The 27,736-nt window shown below is 41.3% G+C and overlaps 1 protein-coding gene across 6 annotated transcripts in view; it reads right to left on the bottom strand.

Annotated features, from left to right (window-relative positions):
- The window catches only part of MCTP2 (multiple C2 and transmembrane domain containing 2), a 238,519-nt gene that overhangs the window by 21,258 nt on the left and 189,525 nt on the right, over positions 1-27,736 (bottom strand). For 4 of the 6 annotated variants that reach the window (XR_006963408.1, XM_047086646.1, XM_047086644.1 and 1 more), the window contains 2 exons: positions 13,789-13,911; positions 10,174-10,215 (listed from right to left, as the gene is read on the bottom strand). Coding sequence is in view for 5 of the 6 variants with exons in the window: in XM_047086646.1 (XP_046942602.1) it covers positions 10,174-10,215; positions 13,789-13,911 (165 nt within the window). In the remaining variant the exon portion in view is untranslated. Of the gene's footprint in view, positions 1-9,092; positions 9,244-10,173; positions 10,216-13,788; positions 13,912-19,687; positions 20,160-27,736 lie in introns of those variants that run through there. The other 2 variants (XM_047086645.1, XM_047086648.1) reach the window with 2 other exon arrangements.

The raw sequence follows: 27,736 nt of genomic DNA on the forward strand, positions 1-27,736 counted from the left end.
ATATTCAACATACACTCACCCCGTAATCTGTCCTCTTTCCCACTCACCACTCTGAACTGGCAGGGTGGAGGCTTTACGCACCTTAACAGATTTGGCCATCGCCATGCCGCGACAGGCTGCTATGCCACGTGGCCGATTCGAGGAGAAGCATCAGATGCTTCTCCTCCACTGCTTGAGATAAGAAGGGATGGACCCAACTGAGAGCATCTTGTGTTCTCAGTGACCATCCAAAAGCCTTCCCTTAAAGCTAGGTGTTAGTGGGGCAGGCCCTGAAAAGCCCAGGAAAATAGATGGGTTTATGCCTGGTTAGTTGCTGGATTTAACGCGGTGTCTGTGAGCTCTCCGGTCAACGCCTGCGCAGATGGGGGGAAAACGGTAAATGGAAATTTTCTGGGCAAGGAAAGGACACGTGACAGAGGAATGATTCCAGTCCAGAACTTCGCTCCAGAGCAAGTGTGTCCCCATCACAAGAAGCCCCTTAAGTGACTGGCAGACGTTTCGCAAGGTAGGCATTCGGCACGCATTTGTTCTCTTTGACATTTGTTTCTATGATGTCTATGGCTGCCTGTTCTCTTTCCTTACTGTAGAATATATAATTTGGAGACACCTTGTTCCGTTACGTATTTCCACCTACTCTTCCTTTCCAGCACGATTTTGCTCAATACTCACGCGAGTGTATGTTAAATAATGCCTTTTGAAAATATTTCTTTCCATTCTTGTATTTAAGAGCTCAGGTACCCAGGGGCTGTTGGTGCCAACCGGTAATAAGTCGGAAGAAAAAACAAACAAACCATGAGACTTCCCAGCTCGACCCAGACCTGCACCTTATGTAAACTAACAGGCTCTGGTCAGAACGAACTGGGTTTGACTCTGTCTTGTCATCTACTCGGTTTGCCATCACGGCGAACTCCTCACTCCTCCTGAGTCCCGACTTTGCTGTCTGGAAAAAGGGAAAGGCTCATCCTTTCCTGATTGAGTGTTTGAAGAATTAAATATCATTCACATCATAAAGTATGTAAAGCACGTGGTGCACTCCAGGTACTTCCTAAACCGAAGCCCCTTCCCTTCAAGAATGCAAAGAGAGAAAAGAATGTGAAACCTCTGGTCTGGTTGAAAGAATACGAAGGTGATTTAGAGTTTCGAAAGCAGTGGTCTTCCAAGATAAGTCTGCTCACGTTGCCCTGCGTTGTACAAAAGATCATCTGGCGGTTTTATCCGCGTCATGCTGGCTTTATTTACACGTCTCAGATTGAACCACGGAATGCGGTGATAACAGTTTAGCAAACACAACATTATAGCTGCTGCTGCTACCAAATCGCCTGGGAAGAGTAACAGAGACTCATTCAGAAAGACAGAACGGTTATCGCATGTGCTTGTATGTTCCCCTAACAGCAGAGGCTTCTGATTTATAGAGGGAAATGCGTAATAAAAACAGCAGTGGCCACTAGTGTCGTTAAGCAAATGCACCAAATAACTGTGTCTCCACACGCACTTGACTCTGCCATCCCTACATCTGAGAAAGAACGGATTGTATTTCTTACTACAAACTTGAAAAATCAGGGAGGCGCAAGTCAACTCGTATGATTTAGGGTCTCCTCTATGACAAAGCCCGTGTCACAATATGATGGAAGAGATGAGAGCATGGAACTTTCCAGACACAGAATTCAAATTTCATAAGGTTCCTCTGTTTTCTTATGCCCTATAAAGAAAGAGCGGCGCTCATGGTAAGAAAAATGCCAAGCGTGTAACCTAAAAATGTGTATTATCATATGGAGATGAATGTAAGATTGCCATTTTTCCACGGTAAAAAAGCAAAACCGAAGTCCTTTGGCTAAGTTCTGTCATCAGTTGAATTCAGGACAAATCATGTGCTTCCTTTCAAAGCAAAACCAAAAATAAATCAGGAGGCAAATTCACGTCTCCAATGACTATGGCCCTGTAGGTGCAATAAACTAGCTTTGAGCCTCTGGGAGAGAATTCACACCATCAAAATGAATTTACAACTCAGAATTAATTATATAATCAGTGTGTTACGTTAAATCTCTCCCACATGTTCTGATGTTGGGGAAAAAAAAAATCCTCATTTCTCTATTAATTACCTAAGCCAAACCAGGGAGATAGTCCTGAAAATTGACCATGTCAGAAAAAAAAATCCTTCTAACATGTTTAAAAACTGAGTAGTATGTGTCACAGGATGGGAAGCATTCCCAAAAGCGATCAATGCAAAATTCCATCTCAAGATCTTTCCAATAATTGCAGCCATCTAGAGCAGAGGCACAAAAATATAACTTTGGACTTTCCACGGGAGTATATTTGGTCTGTTTCATCCTGTGGAATATTAAAAGCCTGTAATTTGAAAGCTTGGAGAATTATAAACACCAGAAACAGACTGAGTGGCATTTAGCATGAAAAAGAAAAAAAAAAAAAAAACCCTCAGCATCTGTCATAACAAAGAATAAGAAGCAATATTTCTGATACAGGAGATTAAAAATTATTCTTTGGGAAGTCTGGCTTACTGCACTGGGAACTGTCTTTAGGATTTCTTCCCAGGAGATGTCGAGTGCATGTGCGTGCACGGGCACAAACGTGTGTGAACTCGCGCACGCACACAGTCAACTCCAAGGTGTATGCTGTTTCACTGGGGAGATGTCTGTTCATTACACAAAGTGCCTCCACGCTGACTGGGATCTACCAACACGTTTCTTTGGCGTGTGAAAAGAACCCCATGCCGGAGAAAGTAAAAGGATGAACATCATCAAGAGTAGGTGTTGATGGGGCGCCTGGGTGGCGCAGTCGGTTAAGCGTCCGACTTCAGCCAGGTCACGATCTCGCGGTCCGTGAGTTCGAGCCCCGCGTCGGGCTCTGGGCTGATGGCTCGGAGCCTGGAGCCTGTTTCCGATTCTGTGTCTCCCTCTCTCTCTGCCCCTCCCCCGTTCATGCTCTGTCTCTCTCTGTCCCAAAAATAAATAAACGTTAAAAAAAAAAAAATTAAAAAAAAAAAAGAGTAAGGTGTTGATAAGACACAAAGGAACAGTCGGCAACAGTCTAAAATGACGATTTGGAATGTGGAGCTCAGGCAGATTTATTTCATGAAGCTGCTCCGAGGCAACGGACGGACGCCACGAATACCATCCCAAGGCAAACAGGGCTAGTGGTTTTCTAGAAGTACTGAGGCAGCCTTCTGTCACTACTGTAGGGAAACACAATGCTTGGCAGTTGTTGATTTTGCTGTGTGGGTGCCTTGATTTTGCTTCACTGCCCGACATAACGTGCCAACGTTAATGAAAGAAGCCATCGCACTATACTGATTATTTACTTAGAGCGCCGCGTTTATAGTTTCAATCTTTGTACCGACAGGGGCTCGACATGGGAGAGAACACTCCATAAATGTAAAACAACGCAGAAAAATGAACCGATACATTAATGACAGGTTTCCTGCCTGACCGTGTGGCAGGGTCAAAAATAAACCTGATTTAGGTCAGAAGCACTGGATTTGTGTTACTATCCTATCTAGTTAAAATTTCTCTTAATTTGTAGATGGGGGAATTAATACCAAATGTCATGGTCTGAGTACTGAATGGGCTCAAATACATAAACACAGTCTGCACATTGTAAACACTCTACCAGTATCATCTTTTAAAGTTGACTTATTTATTTTGAGAGAGAGAGAGAGAGAGAGAGAGCACACGAGTGTGCGCGGACAGGGGAGGGGCAGAGAGAGAGGGAGAGACAGAATCGCAAGCAGGTTCCAGGCTCCAAGCTGTCAGCACAGAGCCCGATGCAGGGCTTGAACCCACGAACCATGAGAGCAGGACCTGAGCTGAAATCAAGAGTTGGATGCTTAACCTGAGCCATCCAGGTGCCCCTATTCATATTTGTATAAATATAATTATTTAACTAATACTTACTCGAAATAATATTATTACTTTTGTGTCATTTATTGCTTCCTAGAAATTATTACTTTTTCCTTGAGGAAAAGAGAGATATATTCGCCTTGCTATCAATTATCTTGTAAACTGACTGGATAGTCCGGATTTAGGGCAAACCACAAAAACAGATGGGGTTTCATTAGGAAAGCCGAGGAACAGCTACTATCCTCAGAAAAACAATGGCTGGTGGATGACTGAGACACAATGTCCAGTGTACTCTAATTAGCATGATGTAATAATTTTAGGCAATGAGAAATTAAATATCCAGACACAGTAGTCCATAAAGACAGCGTCTCTGACTTCATTCTGTTAGAGCACATAAGGTATTAGAAGGATAGACAATCCATCTAATTTACAGTCTAGCATATTTCACAATATTGGGAATAACATCCCGAGCAAGTATAATCCTTACAGTAGAAATCACATAGAAAATACATAAGCACTAGGAATATTAGGGAGACTGATAGTAGTGTGATGAGTAATGCTTCAAAAGGTCAGATCAGGGGCGCCTGGGCGGCTCAGTCGGTTAAGCGTCCGACTTCGGCTCAGGTCACGATCTCGTGGTTCGTGAGTTCGAGCCCCGCGTCGGGCTCTGTGCTGACAGCTCAGAGCGTGGAGCCTGCTTCCGATTCTGTGTCTCCCTCTCTCTCTGCCCCTCCCCCGCTCACACTCTGTCTCTCTCTCTCTCTCTCTCTCTCTCAAAAATAAACATTAATTTTTTTTAAGAAAAAAGATCAGATTAATGACATTTCTGGATGACCTCAAAAAGTAATGAAGAATGGGGGGTTTGATTTTTAAAAGAAAAATCTGAGCAAGTCAGTGTGTCGGAGAAAAGACTGCTGGAAATAGGGAAGCCAATCCCTTCTCATTCAAAACATGCGTAAACTGATAATTAAGATTTGGCTGGAATCCATTTTAATATTAAAGTCTTGAAAGTAAGATGGTCTGGTAGAAATGGTAGCAATTAAATCACTTCATCACTAAAAATCACATTAAATCAAATTAAAAGGAGTTAAATTAGAGCAACCATTGACTTTATTTCCCTGAAAATCATCTTAAACAGGTCCTCTGCAATTTGCCCCGCGTATAAATCGCATATGCCCTGAAAGTGTGGGTATGTGTGTGTATTAAACTGTTGCTAACCTTTCAAAGATACTGTCTGACTTTGGATTTTCTTAAAAATGCCATGCTTTATCATTTCAAAGTACCACTGTTCTGTCACTAGGATAAAAAAAATCACTAATCAAACTAATTTTCTGTGTTTGGAGCATTCATAAGAAGGCGCAAAGGAATCCCAAGCGAAACTACTCTCGCTGTGAGATTGTAAAATAAACTTCCTCCAAGCATGACGGTCTCCCCTTTAGGAAGTACTATAGTTGGGATGAGATAGATCTTTTTTTTTCTGTCTAGAATAAGAAAACATAATGAATGGGGCATAGTGGGCCTAGCCCGCTCATCCGAAGGACTGTGCAGGTTCAATGCCAGCATTGAAATATGTATGCCACATGCTTCTCTACTTAAGAAGGTTCTGCCTGGGGGGCGCCTGGGTGGCTCAGTTGGTTAAGTGTCCGACTTGGACTCAGGTCATGATCTCACAGCTTCTGAGTTCGAGCCCCGCATCGGGCTCTGTGCTGACAGCGGGTAGCCTGGAGCCTGCTTCTGATTCTGTGTCTCCTTCCCTCTCTGCCCCTCCCCTGCTCACACTCTGTCTCTCTCTCTCTCAAAAATAAATACACATTAAAAATAAATAAATAAATAAATAAATAAATACACATTAAAAAATAATAATAATAATAAAAAGAAGGCTCTGCCTGGGATGAGTGGACGAATCAGTTTGGAGAATGGAAACCATGTTATTTTTTTAAAAAAAATTTTTTTTTCAACGTTTATTTATTTTTTGGGACAGAGAGAGACAGAGCATGAACGGGGGAGGGGCAGAGAGAGAGGGAGACACAGAATCGGAAACGGGCTCCAGGCTCCGAGCCATCAGCCCAGAGCCCGACGCGGGGGCTCGAACTCCCGGACCGCGAGATCGCGACCTGGCTGAAGTCGGACGCTTAACGACTGCGCCACCCAGGCGCCCCTGGAAACCATGTTAAACACCAAAACTGATGGTTTAAAATGGACTTAAATTTTAATGACGACATCCTAATTTGTGAAGAGAGGGTAGAGATATCATATCCATTTGCATCCTTACATGGTAAAATGGTCTACAACGGATCCATAAAAATGTATTAGATGTTTACTTTTTAGTTTTTTTAATTTTATTTTTATTTTAGAGAGAGAGGGAGAGAGAGAGAGAGAGCGAGCAGGGGAGAGGGGCAGAGGGAGAGAGACTCCCAAGCTGGTTCCATGGTCATGTGGAGCCCAATGCAGGGCTCAATTCCATGACCCTGGGATCATGACCTGAGCCGAAATCAAGAGTTGGACACTCAACCGACTGACCACCCAGGCACCCCTATAGTTATATTTTTTTTGAAAAAAGTTTTTTAATGTTTATTTTTGAGAGAGACAGAGACAGAGTGTGAGCAGGAGGGAGACAGGGAAACACAGAATCGGAAGCAGGCTCCAGGCTCTGAGCTTGTCAGCACAGAGCCCGATGTGGGGCTCGAACTCATGAGCTGTGAGATCATGACCTGAGCTGAAGTCAGACACTTAACCGACTGAGCCACCCAGGTGCCCCCAGATGTTTAGTTTCTTAAAAACATCCATATCTGTTTTTCACCCGTTACGACACGCAACAGCGATGTCCCGTCCCCCCCCCCGCCAAACACTGTAAGACAATTGTTCACTCATCGATAATTCTAGAACAAATCATTCAAGTCCTATTTCTGACAAGCATAGTTACAAGCACACCAACTCACAGTGCAGACATCACAGCACAGATTCTTTATGATAGCAACAGACAGGGTTTTGGTTGTTTTTGTGTATGTGTGTGTGTGTTTTTGGGTTTTCTTATTGTTACATGCCCTTATGATTTCTTCTTGCTGATGTTAATAGTAACTGCTGAATATTCTATGTAAGCATTTGTTGGGCTGGAAAAAGAAAGAAACTCTAATGCAAGTATTTATACCTTCCGCAACGAAAACAAGATATTATTGCTTTGCGTGACCTTTCCTAAGTACGGGATACAGCATTTTACACAATAGTTTCTTGGTTCATGCTTCAATTACTGACCTTTACTGTGCAGAAAATTAATGCAATTTTCATTGTAATCCATCCGTACAAATAAGGTCCACATAGAAGAATTCCACATATGGAATCTAATAGAAATCGGAAATGTCAGCTGATTGCTGTTGGCTGAACTTAGCCATTCTCTGTTTGTTCAGGGGTCCCCAGCAAACTATACTTGTAACAAGCAATTTCTCGCGTGGGCCATCAGGAATAAGAGAGAAAGATTTCCTCTCTTCAAAGTTTAGTCTGTACCTTTAGTTTCCTAAAAGCCAAAAAACTAGTCACCTGAAGGTTCTAGGTTATTTCTGAAAGCCCCCCCTCTCCTCCCCCCCACACAAAGGGAGACAAAATCGTGCAGTCTCATTTGGCTTCTAATACGGGTCACCCCCACGGACGTCTGACAACTAGAAGGAACAAGAGGCTATAGTGATGTCATTTTACAACAATCCCCCCTCCAGACAATAAATGTATGACAGACCCCAGACCACATCCTGGTCGGTGCATCAGAGACAGGCAAAAGACGGGAATGTGCCCATCTCCTGAGGAAACTCTGCCAAGGGGCCCTGACGTGCTTTCATCTTCCACAGTCGCCTGTGATGGTATTTGGTGGGAAGGGGCGCTGGCAATTAAGGAGTGTCACTTTCAAGATGGATAGTTTGGATAGAAAGGAGTTTCCTCTGTTCTTCTGGTTTGGAAGGAAACGGCTGTGTGTTTACAATTTGTAAACAGCTCATCGCTCACTGGGTGTGTTACAGTTCCCAGAAGCCTGGTCTGTCACGTCTAACATGCAACAGAAGCCAGAAGGGCTCTGTGGACAAGCCCCTGGAAACAGCACACTGTGGAGGGCAACAGCCCGGTGCCTGTGTGGGCAGGTCTCTGAGGAGCACATCTCAGTTGTGGAAGCTTGCTGTATGCGAAGAAATGATGGACCGTAATATGTGTGGATGATGCGGGCTCCAGAAGTCTTGAAGCTGAAAATCCCTCCGTACTTTACAGCTCTCGTAGCAAAGTGCGAGTGGAAAGATACTGATAAGGACCGCAAAGCTCGCCAGTCTCCCTAACAGGTGAAGGGTTGTGTTAAGCAGAAGGAGGCATAGAGAGAAGTCAAAACTTCATTTTAGATTTATTCCTCTGGATGACATCATAGACATATAAAAGTGAGGAAGCAAACACGCATGGCCGTGCTATGGCTCTTAAAGGTCCTGTGAAAATACGACAATCGGGGCGCCTGGGTGGCGCAGTCGGTTAAGCGTCCGACTTCAGCCAGGTCACGATCTCGCGGTCCGTGAGTTCGAGCCCCGCGTCGGGCTCTGGGCTGATGGCTCGGAGCCTGGAGCCTGTTTCCGATTCTGTGTCTCCCTCTCTCTCTGCCCCTCCCCCGTTCATGCTCTGTCTCTCTCTGTCCCAAAAATAAATAAACGTTGAAAAAAAAAAAAAAAAGAAAATACGACAATCAACGTATCTCCAGAACAGACTCGCCCCGAAGGAAATGGGGAACGTCGTGATGCCAACACCCTCTGTGCGAATCGGGTTTGGCCCATCTGCCGTGGGGAGGGCCATGCCTGGGTAAATGCAAGAGCTCCAAGGCTCTTCCATGTAGATGCAATGGTTCCAACTCAGTTGTCCTTGCCCAGAAAGGCCTGAAGGACAGCCCAACTGGCTCTACCTCCAGACTCCCAGATCCCCGCAGACAATCCTTGGGGCACCTGAGTAGACGGGCGCACTGTGACAACCACTGGTCTAGACCCCACGGCCTGGATATGTTGCCTGCCGGTTTACTGAACCCCACTTTCTCATCCATTGTCTTCTTGTTGGATGCCCTCCGCAGATGGGCCACAGACACATGGTCACGATTATCTCTAAAGGGCAGATGACTCCCTCTTCTACGGAGGGCTCATTTCAACAGAGCCAAACAGAAGGACATCTTCCCCACTTCCCAGCCTTGGTAAATCAAATTTTAGAATTCTGCTTAGTAAAGGTTTAAAACAATTTCATTAGTGCTTGTGTTTATTTTGGCGAAACATCCCACCAGCACGCATGTTAGCCCGGCTACAACTTTTTCGCCCTCAAGGAGTCACATCAGTCGGAAGCAACTCACATCAATCCGTCGAGAAGAAAGTTGCGTCTGCGTGACCCTGTTCTGGAAAGAGTCACTTCCGTTTAATACACATTCTACTGTATTTTATCATTTTGCTATTAGCGATCATTTTAGCACAACAAACAAGATTTGCTTTGTAATCCACCCAAGTTGTTTCAAATGGGCAAAACCATCTGGCTTGCCCAATTAATTTTAAGGCTGTTTGTGTCACGGAGCCAGGGTTTAATTCGCTGCTATCTTCTGGGCATTTTATACCGGACACTTAACTCTTAAGATTCCCCCATTTGCCCCCTTCCCCCCTCCCGCAAGCCTCCCAGGCGCTCCCCTCACAAACCCCATACACCCACAGGTTCTAGGGGGCTGGAAGTCGATTAAGCTGGTCGCATCTCATTTGGCATTTCACTTTTTTTTTTTTCATTATATTCCAGAAGGTTTGTCTGAAAGCGTAATGACAACAAAAGCAGCCGATTTGAGAGATTCTCCCAGGAGAAGGAAAAGGACAGATGTACACAGACATATAGCTGAAAACACTGCCAGCAACAGCTGGGAAAGTGACAGGCTCCAAAGTGGGTGACCACCCCACGGAGCACAGACAGGAGGCTAAAGGAACAGCAGTTTCACTTGATTTACTTTGGACTTTCTAGACTACCTTTTATGTACCTTTTATACACCAGGGGAAGGCTCACCTTCACTCGCATCAAATGACAAGCCTCCTATAGGTACGCTTTGTATAATCTCTCCGTTTTCCCTTATATTTTACCCCTTTTATATCCTCCCTTACTAAGATCTTTAAAAACCGATATCCTTTATAAATTACAAAAACATTCCTATCCCAGACACTCCATAATGCCAACAAACAAACAAACAAACAAATAAATAGATTTTTCAAACAGGGTTTCACTCAACCAGGTAAAATGCCATCTGCGGACGACACGAACGTTTCCTTTTGCGAGCTTTCCTGAGCACACGTACCTTGTCATCGTCATACTCCTCTTCGTCTACGTCTGTGCTCTCCTGAAAGGAAAAAAACCCACAATTTGTTAATATGACATCCGCTGAAACGATCAAATGCAAATTAAACCCGTACACACTTTGTAAGGTTTTCTACATAATTGACGCACTAGTGTTTTTTTTTGAATACGTTATAACCTCTTGGAAAAAATAGTGGTTTGAAAGTTCAGGGACACTGTGGCAAGACTATAAAACAGGATGCATAATCTACGTAAAACTTAACTCTAAATAAAGGTATTAGGCGAGTGCCCTTTGAAGGCACCCAGCTTTCAAACTGCATTGCCAAGCTGTACTTTCTGTAAACAGTTGGTTCTTATTCTGACAAATGAGCCAACTGCTACGTTAAGGCTGAGAACACCGTACTCGGTTTGTGCTAGGCTCATTGTTATAATGACTGCTCTTTTCCTTTGGGGCCATTAATGAAACATTAGACAGTAGGAAATGCATTAGTCTGAATATAATCAATCTCAAGAATAAGTTACAGGTTTCTGTGCATTATTATTGTTTTCCTTGTGATTTGGGGAGGGGGGTGAGGGCAGGTGAGGGGAGGACACTTAGGGACTGGCACCGACTGGGACTAACAGGCACCTGGCTTTTGTTTGGGGGCCGAAGCACCAGGTGCCGGGAATAGGCTTGTTCAGATTGGTCTAGCCATCTCGGCTTGGGGCGCCTGGGTGGCTTAAGTTGGTCAAGAGTCCAACTCTTGATTTCGGCTCAGGTCATGATCTCACGGTTCTGGAGTTTGAGCCTCACGTGGGCCTCTGCACTGATGGTGTGGAGCTTCCCTGGGATTCCCTCTCTTCCCTCTCTCGTGCATGCTCGTTCTCTCTCTCTCAAAATAAATAAACTTAAAAAAAAAATCTTGGCTATTTAGTAGATAAGTTGTAATCCCAACACTGCAATATTTAAAAGCCAACACATGTTGGTACCCCGTCCAGCGGGTTCGGCAGCTCAGACAAAACGCTGGGGAGTAGAAAACCAGGGTGGTTTTTGAGCTTCAACACTTACCTTTCTGCTCAACCACCTTGCAAAGGTCAGGCGTGCTGTTTAGATGCCACTGTTCCAGTAGGAAACAGAATTGTCACTCTCACGTTCTTAAAAAAAAAAAAGAGTAACTCTGAAGTATCCAGAGTCCTCTGCTAGCCGCCATAAAACCGCTGAGCAGTTACCAGGCAATTTCTCCAGGACTGGTACTGTATTACTCCCAGAATTCCCCTGAGCGGCAGCTCGCAATGTGTGACAGTCCGCTGATGGCTGGAGAACTCACCTGTTCACCGTCGGTGGTACACATTTCGTGAAAGCAAATGGGTAAAAACACATGCAATAAAAACACATTGTGGGAGGAAAAACATTGTGATTAGGAGTTAGAAGTCTTCAGCCTGGGACAAAGTCTTCAGCTTAAGACACTGTTCCAGCACTTTCTGCCGTGTGACCTTGAGCAAATCACTTTGCCACTCTGGGGTTTAGTTCCCTCAAGTATAAAGTAAAAATAGTAATCCTTGCCTCCTCCGTGGTTATGTTATCAAGATTTAAATAGGCAACAAATTTGGAGTGCCTGGGTGGTGCGGTCGGTTAAGCGTCCAACTCTTGATTTCAGCTCAGGTTATGATCCCACGGTTCGTGAGGTCGCGCCCCATGTCGGGCTCTGTGCTGACAGTACGGAACATGCTTGGGATTCTCTCTTCCCTTCTCTTGCCTTCCCCTTCCCCTTCCCCTTCCCCTTCCCCGCTCACACACACACACACACACACACACACACACGCACACACACGTACTCTCTCTCTCTCTCTCAAAATAAACTTAAAAAAATAGGTAACAAATTTGAAAATGTTCTGTAAATTAAAAAGATTTTATATACACACACATTTATATGCACATGCACTTATGTATACTTATGTACCCATATGTACGTGCATAGACACCTGCCTACGAATACATACACATTTCTGCATGCACACACACACACACACACACACACACACATGCTATAAACACACATACCATAGATGTAGCTGAAAAGTAAACATGATCAGAAATTGTAAAAGTGTTATATGCTAACTAACTTGGATGTAAATTTAAAAAAAAGAACACTTCTGGAAGTATAAAAAATGAATAAACCTTAAAAAATTAATTATTTAATTTAATTTAATTAAATACAAAAGAAATTGTAAAAATGTTAGTTGACAGCACTTTTTACTAAAGATGTTTCTCTGAAAATTCCCTTCATCTGCACCTCTGTGAAGCTTAGTCCTTAAGCAATCCTGTACTTTAAAGCTATTTACTTATTAGTTTTTTCTAGCATCTTTAGGCCCCTCATTATTGATATATGCCCGTGGCTATTGCATTAAACAATCAAATATCAAACAGAATAGAATTCTGAATTTGCTTGATGTTTCTGCTCCCTGCCTAAACACTCTTTTCTCTACTTCCCTTCTATCCCAAATGACAGCAAAACATCCTTTTAATATCTATTATTTCAGAGATTAAAAAAAATAATAGCATTGTGAGGAAAAGTGGGTGAAGTTGGTCAGCTTTTGAGTCTGGAAAAACCCAATGTGAAGATATTTTATTAACATGTCTCAGAATCTTAGATTTCTGTTTATTTTTTTAATGTTTATTTTTGAGAGAGAGAAAGAGGGAGGCAGAGTGAAAGCAGGGGATGGGGCAGAGAGAGAGGGAGACACAGAATCTGAAGCGAGGTCATGGTTCTGAGCTGTCAGCAGAGAGCCTGACGCGGGGCTCGAACTCATGGACCGTGAGATCATGACCTGAGCTGAAGTCGGACGCTTAGCTGAATGAGCTACCCAGGTGTCCCTCTTAGATTTGTTTTAAAAATTTGGTTCTTGAATCTGGGATGCCAAGATAATACCAGAAAGCAAGTCTATAAATACAAGTTCCTGCCAACCCAGAGCAGGAAAAGATTCTTTGGGCTGGGACACGAGGAATAAGGGAAGGCGAGTCAGAGAATAAGTATGACAAGCAGACGCTGGGGTAGGTCTTTGAGAAGAAGGCTTGCGGGTGCTTCCTTCAACACCATGGGAAGCTTGAGATTTATAAGACCTGGACACCGCAAAATAGAGGTGCCCACGGCCACTCGCCCTCTGATTTCCCCGGCAGTTGGCAAAGCTCTGAAGGCTTCAGCCAGAGGCAAAAACTGCAAAGGGTGTTAGGGTGGAAAGGCCTGAGTTAGCCTCCCAAATGCCTTCTGTGTCTTGAAGGAGCTCAAGGAGACATCAAAGGCGTCTTTTCAGTGGATGGGAAGGTAATTCACAGTAACCTTGCAATGAACCAGATGGGCACACATTGAAATCCGCGGCCGGCATGGTAATGATGACCGAGCACCCGGGGGCCCTCCTCATGCTAAGAAGGTAGGTCAAGACTCAGGAACATAGCCTAGAAGAAACGCTCCAGGTTACACCCAATAAAAGTCCTCCACTAGAACATGAACGTGTGTGCCAAGTTTCTCCTCGTCTCTCAAACCAAGAGCACTTGGGCCATGATTTGGTGGTGGTGGTTTGCTGTCGTTCACACGTCTTTCTCTAGACAAATGTCACAGTTACTGGAATCTCTGCTCACCTGGCTGTCCTGGATGCTGCCCGTCTTCCCTTTTGTGAGAATGATGAAATTGTAGATGAAGAGGAGTAATAAGGCCAGGGGGATCATGTACAGTTCAAAATTCCAGACGGCGACCAAAAATACCTGATTGGAGGACAAGACAAAAATCACTGCTTGAAAAATCAGGATGGGAATCGTTTTAAAATCCTTCTCATTGACTTAAGGAAATTAAATCCAGCACACTCTGTCCATGGTAGCTTTGAAGAACAGTTACAGACAGGGACACACGCGTGCGCGCGCGCGCGCGCACACACACACACACGCATGCAATTAACACAGTTTTAGAACCGAAAGTAAAATGAGGAAGGTATAGAGATAAGTTGGCCAGTCGCGCTCCGAAATGGACAATACAGTAGCCCCATACCTGGAAATCCCGTTACCCTGTCAACCACAGTCAGTGTTTTGCTCCTAGATTTACCAGAATTTAGTAAAGCAGTATGGAAAAACCCAAGGTTTCACAGAGTCCGGCCACAGACCAAATTTTGCCAACAGTAAGGTTTACTTGAACTATAGAGTGTGACGACTTTTGAAATTGGCTGTCAATGTTTAAAACTCCAAATATGCCAGATGAAAACTTCAGATAGCCAAAGTCTCTTTAAAAATCTTGAAATTTTCTAATCTGGAGGCTGGCTGGTCACAAGGAAATGATGGGCTAGAACTGTGCTATACCTGCCCAGTTTCTATCGGCCTCTGAGTTTGTGACCATTTCATAGAAAAAGTCACTCTCGTAACATATCAACTTAGAAGAGGCAAATTATTGCATCTTAAATATTAAATCTTCCACTCCCAAAGCAGTATTGTTTCACTAATTACTGAAAACATTTTCTACCATGCTAGAGTTTTATTTTTGCAGATATTATAGATTTCCTTCTTATATTTTGGTTGCTATTCTGAATTTAATCATGTATTCTATTATATGTTTCAAGAAGATAATTATTTGCTTTAAAAGCTAATAATGTGTACATACCAACTTTTAAATTAGTAACATGACTAAATTTTCATACTATTTCAAATAGCTTTTCATTTCATTTTTTTGGGGGGGTGGGAGTTCTAAGAATATAGTCACACAATCTACAAATGACCTGCTTCTGTTTCCTCTTGTCTAATATCTATAACCTTCTAACATGTGTACTTACTTTTGTTATTACTAACTAAACAATTTTAAATAAAACTGTTGAAAGGGACATCATGGTCTCACTCCTGAAATTAATGAAAATGCTTCTATTTTTCTATCATCAAGCATGATGCTGACCTTTAGTCTGAGCTATATAAATCATTTCACATTAAGAATACACATATAATAAATCATTTTTAAACTAGAAAGTTGACATACAGGCATTCATCTTATTATTCTTAATATTTTAAAAATATTTCAGGAATCCTCCATGAAAACATTTGAAAAAGGAAAATATTTTTGAAATAAGAATACTTACATCAATTTCAACGAGGGCTTATTTCTTATTATTTTTAAAATCAGGAAAGGAGGAGGGTTTACTATCTTTTAAAACAAGGAAGGTTTTTTTTTCCTTTTCATTTTACAACCTCAACACGGTGTATTATATTTATAATTTCCTAATATTGAAGTAAACTTGTATTTCTGGAAGAAACCTCTTTTTAACTGGACTGTAATTGTCCTTTAATGTACATTTGTATGGTATTTGCCAACACTTGAAGATGTTTTTGCATAGATACCCATGTGTTACATGTGTTATCTATTTAACCTTTTTATATTATTTTCAGGTTCTGGCAACAGGATTATTTTGATGCCATTATTTTGGTATACTCCATTCTTTATGCCTAGGATAATTTTTTCATGTCATATTACTAAATATTCTAAGAATGAAAAAAACTTACATAGAGTAATGTAACTAATCCCCATGCACCCACACCCGTGAAGTTTTGTCAACGTACTGTCACTTTTCTTTCCAATTTATGTATCATTCTTCCTTTTTTTTTTAAAGTAAAACATGTCAGATAATTGTTTCCCATTGTCGATCTTCACCTGCTCCCTCAACCTACTCCTCTCATTCCCAGAAGCCAACGAAAAGTGGATGTGAATCTTTGCCTAAGGACATTGAAGGTTTATATTAGAAATAACATAAACAACATCAAAATGTTCGGATCATTCTAAAATGTTTTATTCAATAGCATGTTTCATAGATTGTTGATGGTGTAGGTATAAATCCACTATATTCATTTTAACTGATATATGGTACCCTGTTCAAATGAATGTTTTGTAATTTATCCATTATACTCTCTTATCATTGAAAATTTAAGTAGAAACAGCAGTTTTATTTTTTAATGTAGTCAAACATATTCATCTGCAATCTCAGATTTTGTACCTTTCATGTTCAATGTTCTACTTAAGGAATCATATTCTACTCTGACATGATAAAGTTATCTCATCATGTTTTCTCCCAAAAGACAATTGTATGTGTGTGTTTCTTATTTTGTCTCAAGTGTCTTTTGGTTTATAATTGGAAACAAGCTTCCAGTTTGAACTTTTCCCTTATAGTCAACTTTTACAATCAGATTGTGGTACCAATCCCTATTTTTTCACTGTTTTCATTGCCATTTCTGCTCCATACCAAGTTCCCATAGGAGAGTGTTTACTTATGTACACGATAATCCTGTCCATTGATACATATTTCTATTTTACAAGACCACATCTTTAACTGTAGTTTAGTAACCAGATGACATACGAGTGAACAAGTCTCTATTACCTCACTTTCAAATTTATCTTGGGTAGTTCTTCGTACTTTACCCTTCCACATGTATTTTAGAGTCAACTTGTAACAGTCCATAAAATTCTTGGTGACAGTTTCATTGGGATAGCCTTGAATGTATGTTTGTTTGGAGAGAAGTGATATCTTGATATTGGCTTTCTGAATCATAAGGATATAATCCATAATATATGGATTATATCTCTATATATTCATGACTTTTATATAATATCTCAAAATATTTTATTACTTTCATCATACTGACTTTGCATATGTTTTTTTTTATTATTTTGCTAAGTAACTTAAGACTTTTGATACTATTATGAATGGGGGCATTTTAAATTTATATACTTTAGTTACTTTGGGGCACAGGAGTACTGATTTTTATATGTTGTTCACACTATTCCTGACCCCTCTTATTAGTTATAGGAGATTTCTTTTCTTCTTAAAGTTTGTTTATTTATTTTGAGAGAGGCAGAGTCAGCGCAAGTGGGGGAGGGGAAGAAAGAGAGGGAAAAAGAGAATCCCAAGAAGGCTCTGTACTACCAGCACAGAGCCAGTTACGGGGCTCGAGTCCACAAAGCCGTGAGATCATGACCTGAGCTGAAACCAAGAGTCAGAGGCTTAATTGACTGAGCCCGCCATCCAGACATCCCAGGAGATCTCAAATCTATCCTTATGGAGACCTGATGTGGAAAATCATATACACTGAAAATCATGGCAATTTTTTTTTTTGCCTTCCAATCTATGTGTTACTTAGATGTTCTTTTAGTGCTGAATCTCTATACTTCTTAAAAATAAGTAAGTGTAGGGGCGCCTGGGTGGCTTGGTCGGTTAAGCGTCCGACTTCGGCTCAGGTCATGATCTCACGGTCCGTGAGTTCGAGCCCTGCGTCGGGCTCTGTGCTGACAGCTCAGAGCCTGGAGCCTGTTTCAGATTCTGTGTCTCCCTCTCTCTCTGCCCCTCCCGTGTTCATGCTCTGTCTCTCCCTGTCTCAAAAATAAATAAACGTTAAAAAAAAATCTACTTTAAAAAATAAGTAAGTGTAGAATTTTAAAAACAATTTTTGAATCAATGTGTATTTTTATCTTGTTGATTTTCTCTAGTCTATTAATCTGGTCTGCTTTAGCAGCTTTATTTACTGTTTTATAATTTACATATTCCTATCAGTTTCTTTTTAAAGGTTTCTTTCTTTTACTTTCATGTCTTGTTTTGCTTTAATATGAACAACATAGAGAAAAGCAGAGAAAAATAGTAGAATGATTACTAGGGAAAGCTGCAGATTTTCCGAATTGTTACCTATTTCCCTTTCCTTGTTCTTAAAGTTTTTTCAGGATTAGGAGTTTTAACTGTATGCTAAATGGTTACTAGTTCTTAATGTCTACTGGATAAGTGGAATTTTATTGTTTTCCTTATATTGCAAAATATAACTTCAAGTGAAAAGAGGCTGATATGAAACTATTGGGAAAAATTAGGAAATAGCATATTTTTAGTTTCTTTTCTTCATCATAAAGCTATTTATAAAATGTCTTTAACAAAATTACTTGCACATCAACTACTATTAGAGGGCTGTTGTGCTAGGTAAACACCTCATTTGCTGAAAGATTTGCCTCTATCAAGTATAGTTAAGTAATACCGGAAAGTGCTTTACAACAAAAAGGGAGCCACATTTAAATATTCAGAGGGCTCAAAACTCTTTCAGAGTGAGACACTAGTGCCTTTAGAAACCTTTTCAAGGGGCCCCTGGTTGCTTAGTCAGTAGGACATGCATCGCTGGATCTCAGAGTTGTGAGTTCAAACCCCACGTTGAGCGTAGAGCTAACTTTACAAAAAGAACAGAAACATTTTAAAAATCAAGGCATATTCCTTATATCTGTGATGAAGAGTTAATTTCCTAAATACACACTTTTCAGCAAAATAATAACAATAACAATAATACCCTGAAAACAAGTTTGCAAAAAAGACCGAGGATAATTAGTAGACTCTGATAGTTGGTAGGTAGATAGGAGACTTTGCCCCAAGGTTATTTGCAGGGGAATTCAAAGCTTAGCAGAAGAAATCAGATCTGTAATGTTTCTGCACCTTTACCTCAAGAACAGCTGTGCTCGCAATGATAATACCAGCTGATTAAAACTCAAAAGAAAAATTTGCCCTCTTTCTGAGGGGAAGAAACATGGAAAGAAGTTGGGGACAATCAGGGCCACCAGAGAGCACAGAAGTGGACTGAAGGAGAGCACAAGCAAATGAAAACCCGAAATTCTGTATGTGAACTCCACTACAGGTCTCTGCCATAGATGTGGGGCAGACTCAAAGGCTTAACTGGGATCAGAGCCACCACCCACAGGAGATGTGACAGAATTGGCAGTTAGAGCTTCATGAAGTTAAAAGTCTTCTTAAAAAAGTAAAATCAACCTTATGTGGGGGCATCTGGGTGGCTCAGTCAGTTAAGAGTCTGACTCTTGATTTCAGCTCAGGTCATGGTTTCACAGTTCATGAGTTCAAGCCCCACTAATGGTACAGAGCTTGCTTGGAATTCTCTCTCTCAAAATAAATAAATAAACTCAGCAAAAAAAAAAAAAAATCAACCTTATTTGAAAGAATTTAAGAAAATCTAAGGTCTTTACTGCATACCATTCCTAACATCTAAGATATAATTAAAAATGACTCAACACACATAGAGTCAGGAAAATGTAAATCATTTTCAAGGAAGAGATGATCACCAGATGCCAAGTTCAAGGTGAATTATATGTTAAAATTGTAAGACAAGAACTTTAAACCACCTATTAAAAATATGCTCAATGAGGTGAAGGAAGATAAACTCATACACTGAATGATAACTAGTAAATATGAGCAGGAAACATAAAAAATAATAAAAGTGAAAACTGTCCATCTAAAAAAATACAGTATTTAAGTTTTTTTAAAATTTTTTTAGTATGAAATTTATTGTCAAATTGGTTTCCATACAACACCCAGCGCTCATCCCAACAGGTGCCCTTCCTCAATGCCCATCACCCACTTTCCCCTCCCTCCCACCCCCCATCAACCCTCAGTTTATTCTCAGTTTTTAATAGTCTCTTATGTTTTGCCTCCCTCCCTCTCTAACTTTTTTTTCCCCCTTCCCCTCCCCCATGGTCTTCTGTTAAGTTTCTCAGGACCCACAGAAGAGTGGGTTTCCTCCCTGCATTCCACAATGCGGATGCTAAGGTGACCCAGTCTTACCTTCCCCCAAAAAGCAACTCTAAGAAAGTACCTTAAACCTTTAGCTACAAACATGATTTCACTTTTTGCCCCCAAATCTGTTTGTAATCATTTTTACAAAAACAGATACAAAAATATATACGTGCCAAATGTCGGACGAGAAAAAAGTGACGCATAAAGAGACTTCGTGTTTTGCTAAGGATAATGCTAAAGATAGAAATATGTGATGCCTGTGGTTCCAAGTTAGCTGTGACTGAAGAACTTCATCACAGATCCTGCCATAGACACTTGAACAAATCTTCCAGGTATAATTTGATTAGGTATGACATGAGAAGGATGTTATCTCGTATCACAAAAAGTTTTACAGACCCCATTGGGCTCCGTTTTTCTCAGGTTTCATTAGGAAGTGACCTGGAAATAATTAAGCAATCAATCAATCCAATGGCCATCAAATATCTTTATCCCAAACTACGAACGTACTAGACCACTGAGTTAAAGTCATGTTGAGAAGCAATATCCCAAGATGCATGAAGGAAGGGCAAGTTGATTCCTTTTGGCTAAGGTACTACTGTTTCAAAGTTCAATAACTTTGACTGAGTACTCAAAGGAGTTGGAAGGTGTTTTATCTGCAAAATACCGAAGAGGGGATTAGCTTCCAGTGAAAACCACCGGAGTGGTCCTTGCCTTATGACCAAAAACAATTAGAAAAAATTTTTAAAAATGCACATGCATGTCTTCCCCAATATTGTGAGAATCGGTTCATAGGTTACAATACACATTAAATCTAGACATGGAAAACCAGTGTCTCCTGAAATAATCATACAGTCTTCATGAATAACCATCCTGTAAGCACAGGGCATACTTGGGGGAAGAGATTCTCATTCACGTTATTTTAGAATAAAGATACTGGGTAAAGATGAAACAAAGCTGTGCTACTTCTCTTCCAAAGAACTCCAAGGTTAAACAAAAGGGAAATAATACAAGAATCGGTTTTCAATTTGACCAAGTATACATTCACTGCTCTAACAAATCAGTAAGCAACTCCTTCTCGAGAAAGTGCAAATGCCTTTGTTGTGGTTAAAAGAGAAAAAAAGTGTCACACGTCCCACTATCATAAAGCAAAACAATAGTAAACACCGAAAAACACCTCCAGGTCTTCTCGTGCCCATGAACCTGATGAAAATTGGTTATAGCTTCCTGGCCTACGTGATGACACTTAGGCATCGTAATTTAATATTTAAGAACTTCCTTTAACTGGCTCCTACTGGACTGTCAACCCTAAGCCAATATCCACCACAACTTCTAGATTCCCAATCACAGTACACTGTTTGCAGATCCCAACACGTGAAATGGTGTTTGGGATTTTGCTTTTGAGAAAAAGCTCAAAAGCTCTCATTTTGAGAGCTACTCCTTGAGCATTTCCTCACCTCTGAAGTGTTTCCTCCTCAACGCATCCCAGAGCACCATACCTTAACCCCATTTCCTGTCACTGCTTTACTTCATGTATAAACTCATTGTTCATTGTCCCTTCATGAAACATTTGTTGAACACTTACTGTGAACTCTGTTGATTTATTTTAATTTTTTTAGTGTGAAAGTAGGCGTGTATTAACTGACCAGATCACACAACTAATCGGGGAGATACCTTGGTTGATCCTTCTAATAAGCCTGTCGATCTCGTCTTCCCTGTTGCCACCATCTCTACCTTCGACAAAATGGGTGAGCTTTTTTTCTTCATGCTCCCTCATGGAGAAGATAATTTCAAGGGCCATCGGAAGTTGTTTGCTCCTTTGAAACATTTCTCCAACAGTACAGAGCTTGTGAATCAGATCCTCCGCGTAGATGCTGCCATATTTACCAAGAGATCAAGCAATCAATGTGTTACCTGTCCGGGCAATTTGCTTCTTGTGGGTTTTGCCATAACCATGCTTGTAGATCAATTCGTCCACCGACTGCAGGTTTTGGGTACCCCCATGGTATACATGGTCCCAAGGTCCTTGAACCTTTGGGATCACGCCATCGACACCTCTGATCCTGATGACAAATGCCAATTTGGGTTCTACAGGTACGCGGAAGTTTCCAGGTCTTCTTGCCATACTGGCTACGCAAATCTCAGTGCTGTATCTCTGCCTATACTACTTAGGTAAGTGATGCTTAGCTTTTTCATAAGTAAGCTTCTTCCTTGCCTTTCGAAGCACCTTTTGGGAAAACTTCTTCCCCAGATGCTTGACCTTCAACTCTGCAAAATACTTTTGCTTTTCCTTACGGGTTTCTGGCACAGCGGGAGCCTTCTTTTACTTTTCTTCTGCACCCTCTACGGTTCCAGCCGGAAAAGAGCCGAACCATGCTGGCTTTGAAGCAAGAGTGAAGGAAACCAGCAAACCAACCACCGCTCCTAACAATAACACCAGCAATAACAAAACAGCCTCGACAGAACTCACATTGTATTTGGGGATGAAGGATGAGACAGATAAAATAAGCCAAGTATATATTAAATATCGATAAAACCCGCTATGTTGGGGGGAAAAAACACAACACAACGAACAGTAATGAAAAGAAGGGAATACCAGGCAACAGGGCTGGGGTGCAGTTTTAAGTGGGGGTGGCCAGGGAAGGCCTTGCCAAGAGGGCAACATATGAGCAGAGCCCTTGGAGGAAGTATGGAAATCCGGGTGAGCAGGGTTTCTGGTCAGAAGGAAGAGCGGATCCAAAGGTCCAAAAGTGGGAACACAACGCGTACGTGCAAGGAATAGGCAGTACCTCTGTGGCTGAAGCAGCATGAGTAAGACCTCTAGAAAAGAAGTGAAGAACCGGGAGAGGCCCGGGAGTCAGTCCTGAGGGGCTGGGACCACAGCTGTACGGTCTCTGATGTCTATTCACAGTCATGACCTGAGAGAGGATGCGGAGTATGTATTAGAGCTTGAGGACGGTGCTAGCATCTAGAAGAGGGGAAAGAAGGGTGGATTACAGAAACGCAATATGTGCGTCAAGAGGCCCTAAACGCGCCTCTCTATAGCCGTGCTCACCTAAGGTGTTGCACTGAGTACAATGAAGGTAGAGAAGGAAAGGAAATTATTTCAAAGGTGGACCACGGAGCCTGAGCTGGATTATCGGTGAGGAGCAACAGAAAGCAGTCAGGATGCAACTTCAACGCGAGGGGTATAGTGATTCACAGACGAGAAGCAGCTGCAGAGAAAATCAGTGAACAGAGAAATGGCTCCAAGGAAATTACTTCCGGATGTAGACAAGAGAGACAAAGATACGGATATCCAAGAGAAGTGAAGAGACACGGATGATAGAGATGAGAAGACGGTCAGGGTGGGGGCAGGGGATTAATGAAAGAAAGAGGAAGAGGTCATATGTGAAGATAAAATGAGAGTTTTCCAAAATTGTTGAAAGAGACCCATATAGGAAGTAAAAAAAAAAAAAAAAAATCCTTACCAGGGTAAATAAGGAATTTAGGCCTAAAAACGCCATACTACAGGGGTATCTGGGTGGCTCAGTTGGTTAAGCATCTGCCTCTTGATTTTGGCTCGGGTCATGATCTCACCGTCAGGAGACAGGAGCTCTGTGTTAGGCTCCAAGCCTGGCTTAAGATTTTCTCTCTCCCTCGCTCTCTTCCTCTCTCTTCCTCACTCTCCCCCCCCCACCCCCGAGTGAATAAATTTATTTACCCCCGAGTAAATAAATACATATGGACAAAATGCCATAGAACTGAAGGAAAAAAAAAAAAAACACCTGGGAACAAAAAAGAAACACTTAAAAGCAGCTAAAGAGAAAAGATGGCTCAGTTGTAAAGAAAAAAGCAATTTGAGTAACTTCACCTCTCAGTGCAACAAGAAAAGCAAGAAAATGGAATATATACAATCTCCATCTTTCCATTTAGAATCGCCTTAAGAGTAAAACAAAGACACTTCGGAAACACAAAAGCCATCCGTTCTTATCACCAAAAGACCTTCATGAAAGAGTGCATAAGAAGATTTCAAAGAGATGGAAAATTGTCCCTGGTCTAAAGGCTGAATGCAAGCATGTATGTGCTCAGAGCAATGACAGATGTGTACACGAACCTCCACAGACGTGGACTTACAAAAAAACACGCTAATTTGTGCGCAATGAGGCAATCTAGAACTAAAATAGGGGTCAGTAGAACCCGTAAATTGGGAGAGGTACGGTTTGATTCAAGGAATTCTAAGACACTCTTGTGTTAAGCCGGTGTGTGAAGTAGAAACATAAACTTGAACTTTGCGGTATGAAGCGGAAGCTTTGCACCTCCATCTTCCCACAGAAAACAAAACCCACACAAAAGCAAACAAAACGCCTGCGTGGCTCGGGCGGTGGAGCATCTGACTCTTCATTCAGGCTCAGGTCGTGATCTCACGGTTCATGGGATCGAGCCCCGTGTCGGGCTTTGTGCTGACAGCAAGGAGCCTGCTTGGAATCCTCTCACCCTCTCTTTCTGCCCTTCCCTCCCTCTCAAAATAAATGTTAAAACTTATAGAAAAAAGAATCAAAGACAGATGCAATGAGGCGAAGCTTAGGTTGCCCCCCTTTACCTCCTTCAGGGATTTTTTGTTTGTTTGTTTTCTTTTGCCAATTCTCAATTTAGGACCAATTCACTATGTGCGACGAAATGGTGATGGGGCACAGATTAGCAGCATAGAGCTCGTTTCTAATGTAATAATCTAGGGTGCTAAAATTGGAGTGCATAGAAACTATGACAGCTAAGACTTGAGAGACAAGAGAAAAGGGTCATGCTTTTATTAAGACACCTGAAGGGCTATGCACTAAGTACAGGGGCAAACTAGAAACAGCCAAATCCTCAAAACGTTTGAAATCCTTCCTTGGATCGTTTCAGCCTTGACTGTATCACAGGGACTTGTTCAACTCTTCCCACCTCCTCTATATCCTCTCTGCTGGAAGATAACACAGTCCATATCCCCTATGACACTCTAATAAATCTTATCCAGCATTTAATAAAAATAACTTGTCCTAGTTAGGATAAAAAAGAATGACCAACAATCAAGAGAAAAAAAGACTACCAGAACAAGCAGATGATTTCGATGTTAGAGTCACCAGATATGAATTTTAAAGCAGCTATGATTTATATATATATCTATATATATCTAGATATAGATATATATATGTATATATATATATACATATATATATGAAAATGGATAAAAGCATGGAGAATATCAGCAGAGAACTGGTATATCTAGAATAAGATCTAATGGAAAGCTAGAAAATTTTTTTTAAAGGGGTGAGTAAAATGAAGAGCTCATGAAATAATTTACTAGCATAACAGAAAAGAGAAGATTCATGATTTGGTGTATTTGTGTAAAAATATCTATACTTTATGCAGAGATAAATACACTAAGAAAATAAAACAGAAAAAAAGTATATGGCACACTGAGAAAAGTTTAATTTACACATAAAAATTTGGAATCCAGGAAGACAGAGGAAAGAGAGAATAGAGCAAAAGCTATGAATGATACTGGCTGAGAATTTCCCCAAATTTACCAAAGATGTGAAGTTACAGATTTAAAGAAACTCAAATACGATGAAAAGAAAGAAAAACCACGTGCAGGCACGTAACTAATGACCAAAATAAAGGTCGGAAGGCAGACACTGGGGAGGGAAAAAGGAAAAAAGAAGAAGAAAAGTATTTCCTCTCCATGAATAAAAATTAAACTGACGACTGACTTAAAAAGAAAAAAAAAAGAAGAAGACGATAATAGCCAGAAGATAATTGGAAAGACGTTATATAAGATTTGTTTTATATGTTCCTTGAATGTTTGGTAAAATTTACCTCTAACGTTATCTGGGCCTTATGTTTTATTTTCTGGACAGATACTAAATTACTGATTCAATTATATAATGGGTTTAGGGCCATTAAGTTTCCCATACTGTTTTAGTCACGTTGAGACACGTTTCTACAAGTTTTACCTATTTCATACATTTTTTAACATTTTAAGCATACGCTTTCATAATATCCTTTTATGTTCAATCTCCGCCTTATCTGGGTAATTTCCCCCTTTTAATACCTGATACTCGTGCCTTTACCTGTCCACTGAAAACTCTCAGAAGAGAACAGTCAATCTTACTAGTTTTTCGAAGAGACCACTTCCCACTTTATTTTCCGTTCTATTTTACACACGTACTCTACTGCATCGATTTGGCTCTCATTTATATTCATTACAAATATTTCTTATTTATATTCATTTGGCTTCGTTTTGCCGTGATGTTTCAATGTCTCGATTTTGACAGTTCACTCAGTAATTCTGAGTCTGCCTCATTTTCAATATTGGTTGTGTCTTGCCCTGGTTTTGTGGAATACAACACGCCAATTCCAACTCTGACGTGGAAAAGCAAAAAGCCAAGAACAGCCAAGTCATTCCTGAAAAGGTCAAACAAATTGGAACCACGCTAAAGCCAAATATTGGTGTCACATTGAGAGAGGTGTAGACAAGAGACCAATGGGACAGCACAACTTGATCCATGACCCTGTGAAAACTGCAGGCCCCTGGGAAAGAGTAGAAGATTCAAGAACTTGGGGCGCCTGGGTGGCGCAGTCGGTTAAGCGTCCGACTTCAGCCAGGTCACGATCTCGCGGTCCGTGAGTTCGAGCCCCGCGTCGGGCTCTGGGCTGATGGCTCAGAGCCTGGAGCCTGTTTCCGATTCTGTGTCTCCCTCTCTCTCTGCCCCTCCCCCATTCATGCTCTGTCTCTCTCTGTCCCAAAAATAAATAAATGTTGAAAAAAAAATTTTAAAAAAAAGAAGATTCAAGAACTGGTACGAGACCGATTACCTGGAGAGCCAGAGCACAATGATGAAATCAAATCGAAAGGAGCTTTAAATTTTTAGTACAAAAAGCAAAGCCACAGAAAACGTAAAGGGTATCTTTATGACCGTGGGCCCGGGAATGGTTCCTCAACAATGACACAAAATGCACAGACCACAGGAAAAATTATTGATACATCTGACATGAAACGTAAGAATTTTTTTTTCAATAAAAAGGTAGGGGTTACATAACGAAGAACAAAGAGGCACATAAAGGCCCCCACGCATTGAATCTCATCTGTAATGAGGCAAGTGCAAACTCAAACCACTCCAAGGTGCCGCTTCACGCGTCGGATGGACAAAATTGAAAAAGCCAGCTAATCCCGAGAGTTTTCCAAGATGCAGAGCAATGATTAACTTTCATTTGATGCCTGATGGCTCAGTCACTTGGGAAATGGTTGGCATTAACTGAAGAGAATGATCAGATAACCAAGTAACTCTAGTCCTAGGTATAAATTTGGGAGGAGTGGGTTTCAGACTTTGGTGTGCATCAGAAATACCAGGGGGCTGGTTGCTTTAAACAAGATTGCTGGGTCTCATCCCTGAAGGCAATGGGTGGGGACGGGGAAATTACATTTCTACCAAGTTCCTAGGTGATGCTGACGCTGATGTCCCGGCACCACACATTAGGAGTCATGACGCTAAACTGCACGTGCCCCCCAGACGAAACACGTATCACTATTATCAAGAACCCTCTTCATAACAGCCAAAAACAAAAATTAAAAAAAAACAATAAAACAAAACAACAAACGTGGAATCAATCCAAGGTCTATCTAAAGTAGAATGGATAAATCAAATAATTTACTTGTAAAGTTAAATGTACAGCATGAAGATAAGCCACACGGATGAACGTCAAAAATACTATTTTGAGTGAATCTGCAACCCGCAGAGTAAGGCATTAAAGTATTGTGATTGCTTTTATCCACTCTCCAAAAAACAGACAAAATTGAATTACACTGTTCAGAGACAGACACAATGGACAGGGAGAGAATGATGAAACTACAATGGACAGTGAGAGAATGACACAATATTCAGTGTCACCATTACTTCTGGGGAAGAGGAATGAAGAAGGATTCGATCACAAACAGTCAAAAGGAAAAGGGCTTCAAAAATAATGGGGATTTTTAATTTTCAAGTTGGGTGATAGGC

This window comes from Lynx rufus, unplaced genomic scaffold (assembly GCF_022079265.1).
Source record: "Lynx rufus isolate CCGP_SWC_20201006 ecotype Redwood Valley unplaced genomic scaffold, mLynRuf1.p SCAF_21, whole genome shotgun sequence".
NCBI lineage: Eukaryota > Metazoa > Chordata > Mammalia > Carnivora > Felidae > Lynx > Lynx rufus.